The sequence below is a fragment of the Oncorhynchus nerka genome, linkage group LG20 (assembly GCF_034236695.1).
Source record: "Oncorhynchus nerka isolate Pitt River linkage group LG20, Oner_Uvic_2.0, whole genome shotgun sequence".
Lineage (NCBI taxonomy): Eukaryota > Metazoa > Chordata > Actinopteri > Salmoniformes > Salmonidae > Oncorhynchus > Oncorhynchus nerka.
In genome coordinates, this window is record NC_088415.1 from 23,500,477 (window position 1) to 23,516,655 (window position 16,179).

Here is a 16,179-nt window from a genome sequence, read left to right on the forward strand (position 1 = left end):
CGGGTGGTGTAGCAGTGAACAGTATGGGTGGAGAGAGGGAGGGGTTGTGTAGTGGTGAACAGTATGGGTGGAGAGAGGGGGGGTGGTGTAGTAATGAACATTATGGGTGGAGAGAGGGAGGGGTGGTGTTGTAGTGAACAGTATGGGTCGAGAGAGAGAGGGGTGGTGTAGTAGTGAACAGTATGGGTCGAGAGCCTTTGTTACGAGGAGCCTAGACAAACTGAACTGAGCCTTTACCTTTCTTGGTCATCAGGATAACTTGCTAGTCTAGCAATTTTCTGAGTGTGGACGCAGGCAGGATAAACTGGGACAGGGAACTTCTAAACGGCACAGCTGAGAACTGGAGCTGGAAGAAAATGAATTCTCTGTGTTTTTCTTTGGACAGTGAAGGATGTGGGCTGTCATTTGTGCTCTAGAACAGGGTGTCTCTCCACTGGCTGCTATAGGAGGAATTGCCACAGTTTGGTGCGTTTGGGACATTTTGAGACTTCCTTCCTGCGTGTGCCATGCTGCACATGTTTTCCCTGCGTGTCTGGTGTCTGCAGTGAGGTCACTGCCGCGTGGAATGTGATGTGGAAGTACTGCATTTCAAGCCGAACAATAAGGTAGGAAATCATCTGTCATGACTGTTCCCAGACAGCGAGGAGCCCTAGAGTCTGCTCCTCATGTCTCTTCTATTTCTTTAGAAACTGTTCCCAGACAGCGAGGAGCCCCAGAGTCTGCTCCTCATGTCTCTTCTATTTCTTTAGAAACTGTTCCCAGACAGCGAGGAGCCCCAGAGTCTGCTCCTCATGTCTCTTCTATTTCTTTAGAAACTGTTCCCAGACAGCGAGGAGCCCCAGAGTCTGCTCCTCATGTCTCTTCTATTTCTTTAGAAACTGCCTAGAAAATATTTGACCAGTTTATAAAAGATACAGCCCATACGGTCTATAAAAGTGGTTTCCTGGAGACATGTTAGATGTTCAACACCCTGGAAACATATCATCATTTTCATCAGTGTTAAATCCACACATACGGTAGGAGCGGCACTGATGCAAAGTTTCCTAAATTTGACAGTACACACCAAACACAGTACACACAGTACACACCCAACACAGTACACACAGTACACACCCAACACAGTACACACCCAACACAGTACACACAGTACACACCCAACACAGTACACACAGTACACACCCAACACAGTACACACAGTACACACCCAACACAGTACACACCCAACACAGTACACACCCAACACAGTACACACCCAACACAGTACACACCCAACACAGTACACACAGTACACACCCAACACAGTACACACCCAACACAGTACACACCCAACACAGTACACACAGCACACACCCAACACAATCATTTGGAAAATGAAGATATATAAAAGCTTTGAAGCAATGCTCAGGTCAGTCTTCTGGAGTACAATGGAATACAGAGGACATTTTCTTAAAAGATGCAAATCTCATCTTGAATGAACCCATATGTTCCCAGAACAAAGTGTTAGATGAACATTATCTGTGTCAAAATGAAACCATTTTCTATGTTATTTTTAAAAGGCTGGTGTTGTGTGATTGGCTTGTTCGGTTTACTTCTGCCTTTCTATGCTCCTTTCTGTGTTTTGCGGAGTCATATCCAGTTTCTGAACCCTGTTGGGCTCATTTAAATAAACGGTTATCTCACAAGGCATGTACTGACCCAGGAGGAACATTCCTGTCTCGTCAGAACACACTGTGCCTCTGAAACACATTCCTTTTGACCTGCTGTCTCATTGTTTTCTCAACATGTAATTTTCTCCAACCTCTTCAGATAGCATCTCGGAGACAGTCAAGCTTTCACATGTGTTTTGTTCAAGTGAAGTTTGTCTCTGGCGGGAACAGAAGGTTGTTTTGCAAGAAAGGCCAGCTAGACTGTCTGATCTGATTCTGGTCAGTGTTAAAGTAAGGATTTAAAAAATATATATAATATTTTTTTTTACCTTTATTTAACTAGGCAAGTCAGTTAAGAAAAAAAAAATTATTTTCAATGATGGCCTAGGAACAGCAGAACGACAGATTTGTACCTTGTCAGCTCGGGGGTTTGAACTTGCAACCTTCCGGTTACTAGTCCAACACTCTGTTCAATACATTGGTCGGTATGACAGTGAAAGAGGTTATAATGACACAGTAGAAGACTGGCAACCTGATCTGACCATAGTTCCATGGCAGCGAGTGGAGCACAGCACAGCAACCATTATTTATTTACTGTCTGGATGGCGTCTCTGGGCCCCTGAACACTTCTGCACCTTGTCTCCAATCCATGGGGAACAACAGGGATGAGGCTAACCTCACTGTTGGGTATCATCTGAATAGTAAAGGAAACTGAAGGCTACTGGATTCACACACTTCCCCAATCTCTAACTGTGTCTATCAATGTGTCCATGCCAACGTCTGTATCTTCCACTGTATCGACATTGTGGTGGAATATGCTGAAACTGGGGTTGTTGTGAGGCGAACGGTGACGCAACCCTGCCTCATGATCAGCAGCTGACTCCAGGAGGAACAAACAGACCAACCCAGCCCCATGGGAAGTAGGCTACAGTACAGCATGTGGACCTGGTCTGAAGCTGTTCTGACTTAATCTGGACACCTTGACAAACAGCAGTGTCTTGACCTACATCAGGACCGAGAGGGGAGAGACATAGGACGTTGGCTGCCTGTGTTGGTACACTGGGTTTATGACGAGAGCTCTTTTCTGGGCAGAGAGGAGACCGATGTGTGTAATGGAAAAGCTGCAACCAGCCAGTTGGATAAGTAGTTCCACTGTGGTGAGTTAAAGTTGTGGTATGGAACAGCTTATACACACAGTTGTTGCCATTTGAAGTGTGTCTGTTTTCCAGCTAACACTATTGAACAATTTTCAATTTTTTGTTTGGATTGATCATGCTGATAGTAGTGACTCATTCCAACATAAGTTCAAAACACACACACACACTCACACATACACACACACCCAATTGCGTCAGGCCCGGATTCACAAGTTTACAGTTGATTCAGCATGTTTCCTCACACCTGTGTTCATGGTTGATTTTAGCACCCAAGTGAGCATATCCAATCGAGAATTCGTGTGACTACTGTAACTCCCTCTACTGTTGAGTATTGTAGCATTATAGAACTACGATTGTATTTTGTTTGGTGGGATATTGATGATAACACAGACCTAGGGCATTATTCCAGTAGAATTGACCTCAGTATTTTCCACCTACAGCATCTTAAGCTCTCTGTGTGTACACAGTTCTTCAGATCTATTGAATGTTGGATTGAAAGTGTCCACTTCTCTGAATAATTGAAACTTGTGTTACTCCCAGAGGGGAGACTGCACCGTGAACTCTGAATACATCAAGCCCTTTCTGTGATTGCCCAATGTGACATCTTAGTGTGATCAGTGTGTACTGCAGTTGGACATCTATTGTGATCCAGTTTTGAGGTTATCCTGTGACAAGCATATGTGGAATACAGACAGATGAAACATTAAGGCCTTACCTTCCTCTCTAACAATGTTGCAAATAACTACCTTGAATAAACTGACATACACAAGACATTCCAACTCATTTTGAAAGAGTTCTAAGGTCAAGGATAATATAACAGTAATATACCACCTTCCATTACCGTGTTGTTTGTGAGACCAAGTTAACACATTAGTGGCTGATGTACTTACTGTTGTAATATCTATTCATTTCAGAGTTATGCCGCATTTCTGCTACTAAACATTTCAACTTCAACCTGCAGCTTTGAAGTGCAAATGAGGCTGTTGGCAGTCTGGTTTATTTACTTGTGAAGCTCATAGCGACAGGTAGCCTACCGCAGTGTTTCACAACTCCAGTATCTCCAACAGTACACATTTTAGTTGCAGCCCCTGACAAGCACACCTGATTCAACTTGTCAACTAATCATCAAGCCCTCATTGAGTTGAGTCAGGTGAGTTTGTCCAGGGCCACAACAAATATATGTACTGTTGGGGATACTGGAGGACTGGAGTTGAGAAACACTGCGCTAGCGGTTAAGAGTGTTGGACCAGTAACCGAAAGGTCGCTGATTCGAATCCCCGAGCCGACTAGGTGAACATTCTGTCGATGAGCCCTTGAGCAAGGCACTTAACCCTAATTGCTCCTGTAAGTCGCTGTGGATAAGAGCATCTGCTTAATGACTAAATGTACATGTTAATGACGTACAGACTCCTGAGTCCTGATACATTCTTTGGGTTTAGATCATCTGGTAGGTACACTACATCATATGTGTTTTTTGCTATGGCAGTGAAGCTCTCTTTCACACGATCCCAGTTCTTTCACTTTCTGTTGCAGCATTGTATTCTAGTGTTTGTGAGCAGAATACACTGAAATGCAGAGTCCCTTGACTCTGGTATATACTTCCATTTTACATGATCAGTGTGTAGGGGCTATGTAGCTGTGACTGCTCTTGTCTCAAACGCATATGCTGCCCACATCTCTTCTTCTGCATCGTTCTCTAGCAGCTCTTGTCCTCTCTTACCCTCTCTTACTTTTGATGACATTCCTTTGCATCTCATTTCTTTGGGTGCCTGAGGGGAGCGTGCTGCACTAACTTATGTAATGGTGAGAGAGGAGTGAAGGGGTGGGGTGGGGATGAGAGGAGAAGAGGAGTGATGAGCTCATGTTGCTGCACTGCAGCTCTCATGTACAACACACACACACACTCTGCACCATATGGTTTATATTCCACACACACACACACACACACTCTGCACCATATGGTTTATATTCCACACACACACACACACACACTCTGCACCATATGGTTTATATTCCACACACACACACACTCTTTCTGCACCGTATGGGTTATATTCCACACACACACACACACACACTCTTTCTGCACCATATGGTTTATATTCCACACACACACACACACTCTGCACCATATGGTTTATATTCCACACACACACACTCTCTCTGCACCGTATGATTTATGTTCCACACACACACTCTGCACCATATGGTTTATATTCCACACACACACACTCTCTCTGCACCATATTGTTTATATTCCACACACACACACTCTCTCTGCACCATATGGTTTATATTCCACACACACACACACACTCTCTCTGCACCATATGGTTTATATTCCACACACACACACTCTCTCTGCACCATATGGTTTATATTCCACACACACACACTCTCTCTGCACCATATGGTTTATATTCCACACACACACACACTCTCTGCACCATATGGTTTATATTCCACACACACACACTCTCTCTGCACCATATTGTTTATATTCCACACACACACACTCTCTCTGCACCATATGGTTTATATTCCACACACACACACACTCTTTCTGCACCATATGGTTTATATTCCACACACACACACTCTCTCTGCACCATATGGTTTATATTCCACACACACACACACTCTCTCTGCACCATATGGTTTATATTCCACACACACACACTCTCTCTGCACCATATTGTTTATATTCCACACACACACACTCTCTCTGCATCATATGGTTTATATTCCACACACACACACTCTCTGCACCATATGGTTTATATTCCACACACACACACTCTCTCTGCACCATATGGTTTATATTCCACACACACACACACACACTCTTTCTGCACCATATTGTTTATATTCCACACACACACACTCTCTCTGCACCATATGGTTTATATTCCACACACACACACACACTCTCTCTGCACCATATGGTTTATATTCCACACACACACACACTCTCTCTGCACCATATGGTTTATATTCGACACACACACACTCTCTCTGCACCATATGGTTTATATTCCACACACACACACTTTCTCTGCACCATATGGTTTATATTCAACACACACACACACACTCTCTCTGCACCATATGGTTTATATTCCACACACACACACACTCTCTCTGCACCATATGGTTTATATTCCACACACACACACACTCTCTCTGCACCATATGGTTTATATTCCACACACACACACACACTCTCTCTGCACCATATGGTTTATATTCCACACACACACACTCTCTCTGCACCATATTGTTTATATTCCACACACACACACTCTCTCTGCACCATATGGTTTATATTCCACACACACACACACACTCTCTGCACCATATGGTTTATATTCCACACACACACACACACACTCTTTCTGCACCGTATGGTTTATATTCCACACACACACACACTCTCTCTGTACCGTATGGTTTGTATTCCACACACACACTCTGCACCATATGGTTTATATTCCACACACACACACACACACTCTTTCTGCACCATATGGTTTATATTCCACACACACACACTCTTTCTGCACCGTATGGTTTATATTCCACACACACACACACTCTCTCTGTACCGTATGGTTTATATTCCACACACACACACACTCTTTCTGCACCGTATGGTTTATATTCCACACACACACACACACACACACACACACACACACACTCTCTCTCTGCACCGTATGGTTTGTATTCCACACACACACTCTGCACCATATGGTTTTGTATTCCACACACACACACACACTCTCTCTCTGTACCGTATGGTTTGTATTCCACACACACACTCTGCACCATATGGTTTGTATTCCACACACACACACACTCTCTCTCTGTACCGTATGGTTTGTATTCCACACACACACACACACACACTCTCTCTCTGTACCGTATGGTTTATATTCCACACACACACACACACACACTGCACCATATGGTTTATATTCCACACACACACACACACACACACTCTGCACCGTATGATTTATATTCCACACACACACACACACTCTGCACCGTATGGTTGGTATTCTACACACACACTCTGCACCATATGGTTTATATTCCACACACACACACACTCTCTCTGCACCATATGGTTTATATTCCACACACACACACTCTCTCTGCACCATATTGTTTATATTCCACACACACACACTCTCTCTGCACCATATGGTTTATATTCCACACACACACACTCTCTGCACCATATGGTTTATATTCCACACACACACACTCTCTCTGCACCATATGGTTTATATTCCACACACACACACACACACACACTCTGCACCGTATGATTTATATTCCACACACACACACACACTCTGCACCGTATGGTTGGTATTCTACACACACACTCTGCACCATATGGTTTATATTCCACACACACACACACTCTCTCTGCACCATATGGTTTATATTCCACACACACACACTCTCTCTGCACCATATTGTTTATATTCCACACACACACACTCTCTCTGCACCATATGGTTTATATTCCACACACACACACTCTCTGCACCATATGGTTTATATTCCACACACACACACTCTCTCTGCACCATATGGTTTATATTCCACACACACACACACACACACACTCTGCACCGTATGATTTATATTCCACACACACACACACACTCTGCACCGTATGGTTGGTATTCTACACACACACTCTGCACCATATGGTTTATATTCCACACACACACACACTCTCTCTGCACCATATGGTTTATATTCCACACACACACACTCTCTCTGCACCATATTGTTTATATTCCACACACACACACTCTCTCTGCACCATATGGTTTATATTCCACACACACACACTCTCTGCACCATATGGTTTATATTCCACACACACACACTCTCTCTGCACCATATGGTTTATATTCCACACACACACACACACACACACTCTGCACCGTATGATTTATATTCCACACACACACACACACTCTGCACCGTATGGTTGGTATTCTACACACACACTCTGCACCATATGGTTTATATTCCACACACACACACTCTCTCTGCACCATATGGTTTATATTCCACACACACACACTCTCTCTGCACCATATTGTTTATATTCCACACACACACACTCTCTCTGCACCATATGGTTTATATTCCACACACACACACTCTCTGCACCATATGGTTTATATTCCACACACACACACTCTCTCTGCACCATATGGTTTATATTCCACACACACACACACACACTCTTTCTGCACCATATTGTTTATATTCCACACACACACACTCTCTCTGCACCATATGGTTTATATTCCACACACACACACACACTCTCTCTGCACCATATGGTTTATATTCCACACACACACACACTCTCTCTGCACCATATGGTTTATATTCGACACACACACACTCTCTCTGCACCATATGGTTTATATTCCACACACACACACTTTCTCTGCACCATATGGTTTATATTCAACACACACACACACACTCTCTCTGCACCATATGGTTTATATTCCACACACACACACACTCTCTCTGCACCATATGGTTTATATTCCACACACACACACTCTCTCTGCACCATATGGTTTATATTCCACACACACACACACTCTCTCTGCACCATATGGTTTATATTCCACACACACACACACTCTCTCTGCACCATATGGTTTATATTCCACACACACACACACTCTCTCTGCACCATATTGTTTATATTCCACACACACACACTCTCTCTGCACCATATGGTTTATATTCCACACACACACACACACACTCTCTGCACCATATGGTTTATATTCCACACACACACACACACACTCTTTCTGCACCGTATGGTTTATATTCCACACACACACACACTCTCTCTGTACCGTATGGTTTGTATTCCACACACACACTCTGCACCATATGGTTTATATTCCACACACACACACACACACTCTTTCTGCACCATATGGTTTATATTCCACACACACACACTCTTTCTGCACCGTATGGTTTATATTCCACACACACACACACTCTCTCTGTACCGTATGGTTTATATTCCACACACACACACACTCTTTCTGCACCGTATGGTTTATATTCCACACACACACACACACACACACACACACACTCTCTCTGCACCGTATGGTTTGTATTCCACACACACACTCTGCACCATATGGTTTTGTATTCCACACACACACACACACTCTCTCTCTGTACCGTATGGTTTGTATTCCACACACACACTCTGCACCATATGGTTTGTATTCCACACACACACACACTCTCTCTCTGTACCGTATGGTTTGTATTCCACACACACACACACACACTCTCTCTCTGTACCGTATGGTTTATATTCCACACACACACACACACACACTGCACCATATGGTTTATATTCCACACACACACACACACACACACTCTGCACCGTATGATTTATATTCCACACACACACACACACTCTGCACCGTATGGTTGGTATTCTACACACACACTCTGCACCGTATGGTTTATATTCCACACACACACACACACACTCTGCACCGTATGATTTATATTCCACACACACACACTCTGCACCATATGGTTTATATTCCACACACACACACACACACACACACACTCTGCACCGTATGATTTATATTCCACACACACACACACACTCTGCACCGTATGATTTATATTCCACACACACACACTCTGCACCATATGGTTTATATTCCACACACACACTCTGCACCGTATGATTTATATTCCACACACACACACTCTCTCTGCACCGTATGGTTGGTATTCTACACACACACTCTGCACCGTATGGTTTATATTCCACACACACACACTCTCTCTGCACTGTATGGTTGGTATTCTACACACACACACTCTCTCTGCACCGTATGGTTGGTATTCTACACACACACACACTCTCTCTGCACCGTATGGTTGGTATTCTACACACACACACACACTCTCTCTGCACCATATGGTTTATATTCCACACACACTCTCTCTGCACCATATGGTTTATATTCCACACACACACACACACTCTCTCTGCACCATATGTTTTATATTCCACACACACACACTCTCTCTGCACCATATGGTTTATATTCCACACACACACACTCTCTCTGCACCATATGGTTTATATTCCCCACACACACACACACACACACTCTCTCTGCACCATATGGTTTATATTCCACACACACACACACTCTCTCTGCACCATATGGTTTATATTCCACACACACACACACTCTCTCTGCACCATATGGTTTATATTCCACACACACACACACACTCTCTCTGCACCATATGTTTTATATTCCACACACACACACTCTCTCTGCACCATATTGTTTATATTCCACACACACACACTCTGCACCATATGGTTTATATTCCACACACACACACACACACACTCTTTCTGCACCGTATGGTTTATATTCCACACACACACACACTCTCTCTGTACCGTATGGTTTGTATTCCACACACACACTCTGCACCATATGGTTTATATTCCACACACACACACACACTCTTTCTGCACCATATGGTTTATATTCCACACACACACACTCTTTCTGCACCGTATGGTTTATATTCCACACACACACACACTCTCTCTGTACCGTATGGTTTGTATTCCACACACACACTCTGCACCATATGGTTTATATTACACACACACACACTCTTTCTGCACCATATGGTTTATATTCCACACACACACACTCTTTCTGCACCGTATGGTTTATATTCCACACACACACACACACTCTCTGTACCGTATGGTTTATATTCCACACACACACACACTCTTTCTGCACCGTATGGTTTATATTCCACACACACACACACTCTCTCTGCACCATATGGTTTGTATTCCACACACACACACACACTCTCTCTCTGTACCGTATGGTTTGTATTCCACACACACACTCTGCACCATATGGTTTGTATTCCACACACACACACACACACTCTCTCTCTGTACCGTATGGTTTGTATTCCACACACACACACACACACTCTCTCTCTGTACCGTATGGTTTATATTCCACACACACACACACACACACACACACTGCACCATATGGTTTATATTCCACACACACACACACACACACACACTCTGCACCATATGGTTTATATTCCACACACACACACACACTCTGCACCGTATGGTTGGTATTCTACACACACACTCTGCACCGTATGATTTATATTCCACACACACACACTCTGCACCATATGGTTTATATTCCACACACACACACACACACACACTCTGCACCGTATGATTTATATTCCACACACACACACTCTGCACCATATGGTTTATATTCCACACACACACTCTGCACCGTATGATTTATATTCCACACACACACACTCTCTCTGCACCGTATGGTTGGTATTCTACACACACACTCTGCACCGTATGGTTTATATTCCACACACACACACACACACACACACTCTCTCTGCACCATATGGTTTGTATTCCACACACACACACACACTCTCTCTCTGTACCGTATGGTTTGTATTCCACACACACACACACACTCTCTCTCTGTACCGTATGGTTTGTATTCCACACACACACACACACACACTCTCTCTCTGTACCGTATGGTTTATATTCCACACACACACACACACACACACACACTGCACCATATGGTTTATATTCCACACACACACACACACACACACACACTCTGCACCGTATGATTTATATTCCACACACACACTCTGCACCGTATGGTTGGTATTCTACACACACACTCTGCACCGTATGGTTTATATTCCACACACACACACACACACTCTGCACCGTATGATTTATATTCCACACACACACACTCTGCACCATATGGTTTATATTCCACACACACACACACACACACACTCTGCACCGTATGATTTATATTCCACACACACACACTCTGCACCATATGGTTTATATTCCACACACACACTCTGCACCGTATGATTTATATTCCACACACACACACTCTCTCTGCACCGTATGGTTGGTATTCTACACACACACTCTGCACCGTATGGTTTATATTCCACACACACACACTCTCTCTGCACTGTATGGTTGGTATTCTACACACACACACACACTCTCTCTGCACCGTATGGTTGGTATTCTACACACACACACACTCTCTCTGCACCGTATGGTTGGTATTCTACACACACACACAAACTCTCTGCACCGTATGGTTGGTATTCTACACACACACACACTCTGTCTGCACCGTATGGTTGGTATTCTACACACACACACACACACACACTCTGCACCGTATGGTTTATATTCCACACGTGTACACACACACAAGCACACACGCTCCCAAAACACATGCACACACACGTACGCACACAGTAAGGCGCTGCTACAGGCGGAATTGATCTGGCAGAATTGATCTGGCAGTTGGAGGGCTGATGGGTTCACATCCTGAAGATATTCCTCTAGGCTCTTAACCCCACAACATGCTCTCCATCCAGCTTGATAATGTGCTCGACTGTATGTGTGCTGTAACTAATGCACAATAAGTTGTATTGTGTGTCTTTGTGTGTGAGAGAGACCGAGAACATGGGGAAGAGAGAAAAAGTGAGAGAAATACTGAACAATATCTTGACACGGCCTGGAGTTCTTTCAGCTCTGTGTCTATCTGAGAGACTGTACAGGAGTAAATACATAACCCATGGCCTTAGTTTAAAGCTGAAACATTGCTAATTCATTGGCCGAGATTTCTCCGAGCAGGCTGATGATTGATCCTGTGCTGATAAATGTATAGGCCTTTCAGTGTTGGAAGTCCTGCTCTCAGAATGGAATGGATCGCATTATTACAACACATTCATAGATTTAGTTAATTACATTTTTGAGACTGAGAATAATCATCTATGAGACTATGACTATTGATTGCTCTGCTGCAGTATTCAGAACATGTTCATCCTGTCATGCCCCATTCAGGGATGCAAACTAGTCACCTTTCGGCGATATTCGCTGTTTTGGATCCAAAATAGATGACCTATGTGATTCGTGTAGATCCGATGAGAAAAGTTTTTGGGGGGGGGTGGGTGGAGGACTACTGGCTGTAGTAAGCGAACGAGTTGTTCGCGTTTGGAGCGATACTGGCTGTATCCAAGGTTCAGACAATCGTTCACACAACAGAATGCAGCGCAGCACGCGACTGAAGAGAGGAGAGACGACCAACTTGCTAGTTACAGCCTCAGCGCGCGCTCTGGAATGACAGCGGAGGTTGGAAAGGCAGCTTGCCAGTTACGGCAATGCGTCCCCTGAATGATAACGAATAGGTAACATTAGGTGAGAAGCCTGACCACGGGGTGAAGGGTGAGAAGGTGATAAAGCGTACTTCATGAGCTATAACCGAAAAACAACTGGCATTTGGAAAGTTTGAGGTGAGGGAGAAAGTGTGGTGGAACAAGAATTGATAGCATTGTTAAGAATCGTGCTAGCTGGATCGAATTTTCCGTTAGCTAGCCAGAGAAATGTTGAGCCACATTAGCCAATTTATCTGATGAAATGATTGAGTTTATGAAAATTAGCTCAAGTTATAATGCGTTAGTTGCTTACTGAAACCCTGACAATCTGTGTAAAATGTTAACTAGCTAACGAACTAACCACTATCTGTTAACTTCTTGCGTCGAGCCATCCCGGATCCGGTATCGTGACTACAGCCTCAAGCTCATTACCATAACGCAACGTTAACTATTCATGAAAATCGCAAATGAAATGAAATTAATCTATTTGCTCTCAAGCTTAGCCTTTTGTTAACAACACTGTCATCTCAGATTTTCAAAATATGCTTCTCAACCATTGCAAAACAAGCATTTGTGTAACAGTATTGATAGCTAGCGTAGCATTTAGCGTAGCATTTAGCGTTAGCATTCAGCAGGCAACATTTTCAGAAAAAACAGAAAAGCATTCAAATAAAATCATTTACCTTTGAAGAACTTCGGATGTTTTCAATGAGGAGACTCTCAGATAGCAAATGTTCAGTTTTTCCTGAAAGATTATTTGTTTAGGACAAATCGCTCCGTTTTCTGCATCACGTTTAGCTACGAAAAAAACCTGTATCCAGGATTGTGTAAATCTATCCGCAAGCTCATTAGCATAACACAACGTTAACTATTCATGAAAATCGCAAATGAAATGAAATTAATCTATTTGCTCTCAAGCTTATTAGCCTTTTGTTAACAACACTGTCATCTCAGATTTTCAAAATATGCTTTTGAACCATAGCTAAACAAGCATTTGTGTAACAGTATTGATAGCCTAGCATAGGATTATGCCTGTCTTTCAGCATGCAACATTTTCACAAAAACCAGAAAAGGATTCAAATAAAATAATTTACCTTTGAAGAACTTCAGATGTTTTCAATGAGGAGACTCTCAGTTAGATAGCAAATGTTCCGTTTTTACAAAAAATATTATTTGTGTCGACTAATCGCTCCGTTTTGTTCATCACGTTTGGGTAAGAAAGAAAAAAAAATATTAAGTCATTAAAACGTGAACTTTTTTCCAAATTAACTCCATAATATCGACAGCAACATGGCAAACCGATGTTTAGAATCAATCCTCAAGGTGTTTTTCACATATCTATCGACGATAAATCCTTCGTGGCAGTTGACTTTCTCTTCTGAAGAAATGGACCTACAGATTACGCAATAATTTAGACACAGGACACCGGGCGGGACACCAGGTAAATGTAGTCTCTTATGGTCAATCTTCCAATGATATGCCTACAAACACGTCACAATGCTGCAGACATCTTGGACGAACGGCAGAGCGCATAAGCTCGTTCACAGCATATTCACAGCCTTTATAAGGAGACGATAGTAAAACAGAGCGTCAAAAATCCTGCTCATTTCCTGTTTGAAGTTTCATCTTGGTTTCGCCTGTAAGATCAGTTCTGGGGCACCCACAGATAATATCTTTGCAGTTTTGAAAACGTCAGAGTGTTTTCTTTCCAAAGCTGGCAATTATATGCATAGTCGAGCATCTTTTCGTGACAAAATATTGCGCTTAAAACGGGCACGTTTTTTTATCCAATAATGACATAGCGCCCCCATAGGTTGAAGAGGTTAACTGTTTTCCCTCTACAGTATGTGGTTAATTTTTAGAATGAGAGAATTATGTGAAAATGAGGCGTTTCTTGTTAAACAAGTGTAGCTGGAGCTGGGCCTGGCTTAAACTGGATCCAGCTATAGAGGTGAAAGGAACACCACACACTTTCCCTCTTTCTCACTTGTTCAATACAGTGGATAAAAGGTGGTATGTCAGGTGTACTCTGCCTGAAAGAGATCAATTATGCCAACAAAGGGTATCATGCTCTGCTGGCACATTGTAGAACAGATGTCCACAGGCAGAAAGTGTACAATATAATAATGTGCAGTGTAGCCCAAAGATATTGCTTTTGTTGTATTGAATTTGACAGTAACACTTGTGTGTGAGTGTGGGGGGATTATAAAATGCTTTACTCAGTGAACATTATTTTTGGACACATGTAGCCTTGTGCACTTGATCGATGTCTACTATAGTGGCCACTATAATAGAGCAAAAATAGAATGTTGTTTGTTTCATTCTATTTCTACTTTAAGATGTTTTTTTCCCAAGTGCAATATTTAGATGTGTGTTTGGTCACAATCGTTCTATAATAAAGGCTGTCATGGCCAACTGCAATATTTGTTCTCAAGAGTGTCATTTGCAGTAAAGTCTAGGCAACAAATAACATTGGATTGCTTTATTTTAGATGTCAGTTAGGTTCACATGAACCACTTTTTATTTTACACACAGAGACTCATCATGTAGATCATATTCGTTGTTGTTTAATTATTTAAAATCTGCATTTCCCCCTCGCAGGGATTTTCTTGCATGTTTCAGTGCAACACAAAAAAGTGTCACCTTTTTGGGCCCTCAGCAGTTTGCATCTCTGCCCATTGATGTAGCATACTTCATCAAACTACACAAGTAATGTTATTTAGTATTTTGGACATCCACCCTCCCACACTGCTGAGTACATACAGTTGACTAGCATGGTTTCATGTAGGCCTATGGTCTACTTGGATGGTTTCCCACATCTTTAAATTAGTACCTTCCTCTGTGAGAAATTATAATGTTGGGTCTGTTGCATGTAAATAGTCATTAAAGTGTACTGTTTATCCTTCTAGGGCATTCAGTCCTCTGACAATTACAAAGTAGTTATTCTGTCAGCCTTTTCTGTTACTGTGACAACCGTGTGCAGTTCCATCAGTGTTTGGTGGTAA

At 42.7% G+C, this 16,179-nt stretch overlaps 1 protein-coding gene across 4 annotated transcripts in view; it reads left to right on the plus strand.

Annotated features, from left to right (window-relative positions):
* Positions 1-16,179, plus strand: part of LOC115102091 (IQ motif and SEC7 domain-containing protein 1-like) — a 236,841-nt gene that overhangs the window by 150,200 nt on the left and 70,462 nt on the right. The window contains exon 1 of one of the 4 annotated variants that reach the window (XM_065005322.1): positions 183-605. The exons of the other annotated variants lie outside the window; for them this stretch is intronic. Coding sequence (XP_064861394.1) covers positions 571-605 — 35 coding nt within the window. The 5' untranslated portion in view covers positions 183-570. Of the gene's footprint in view, positions 1-182; positions 606-16,179 lie in introns of those variants that run through there. 4 annotated transcript variants of the gene reach the window in all.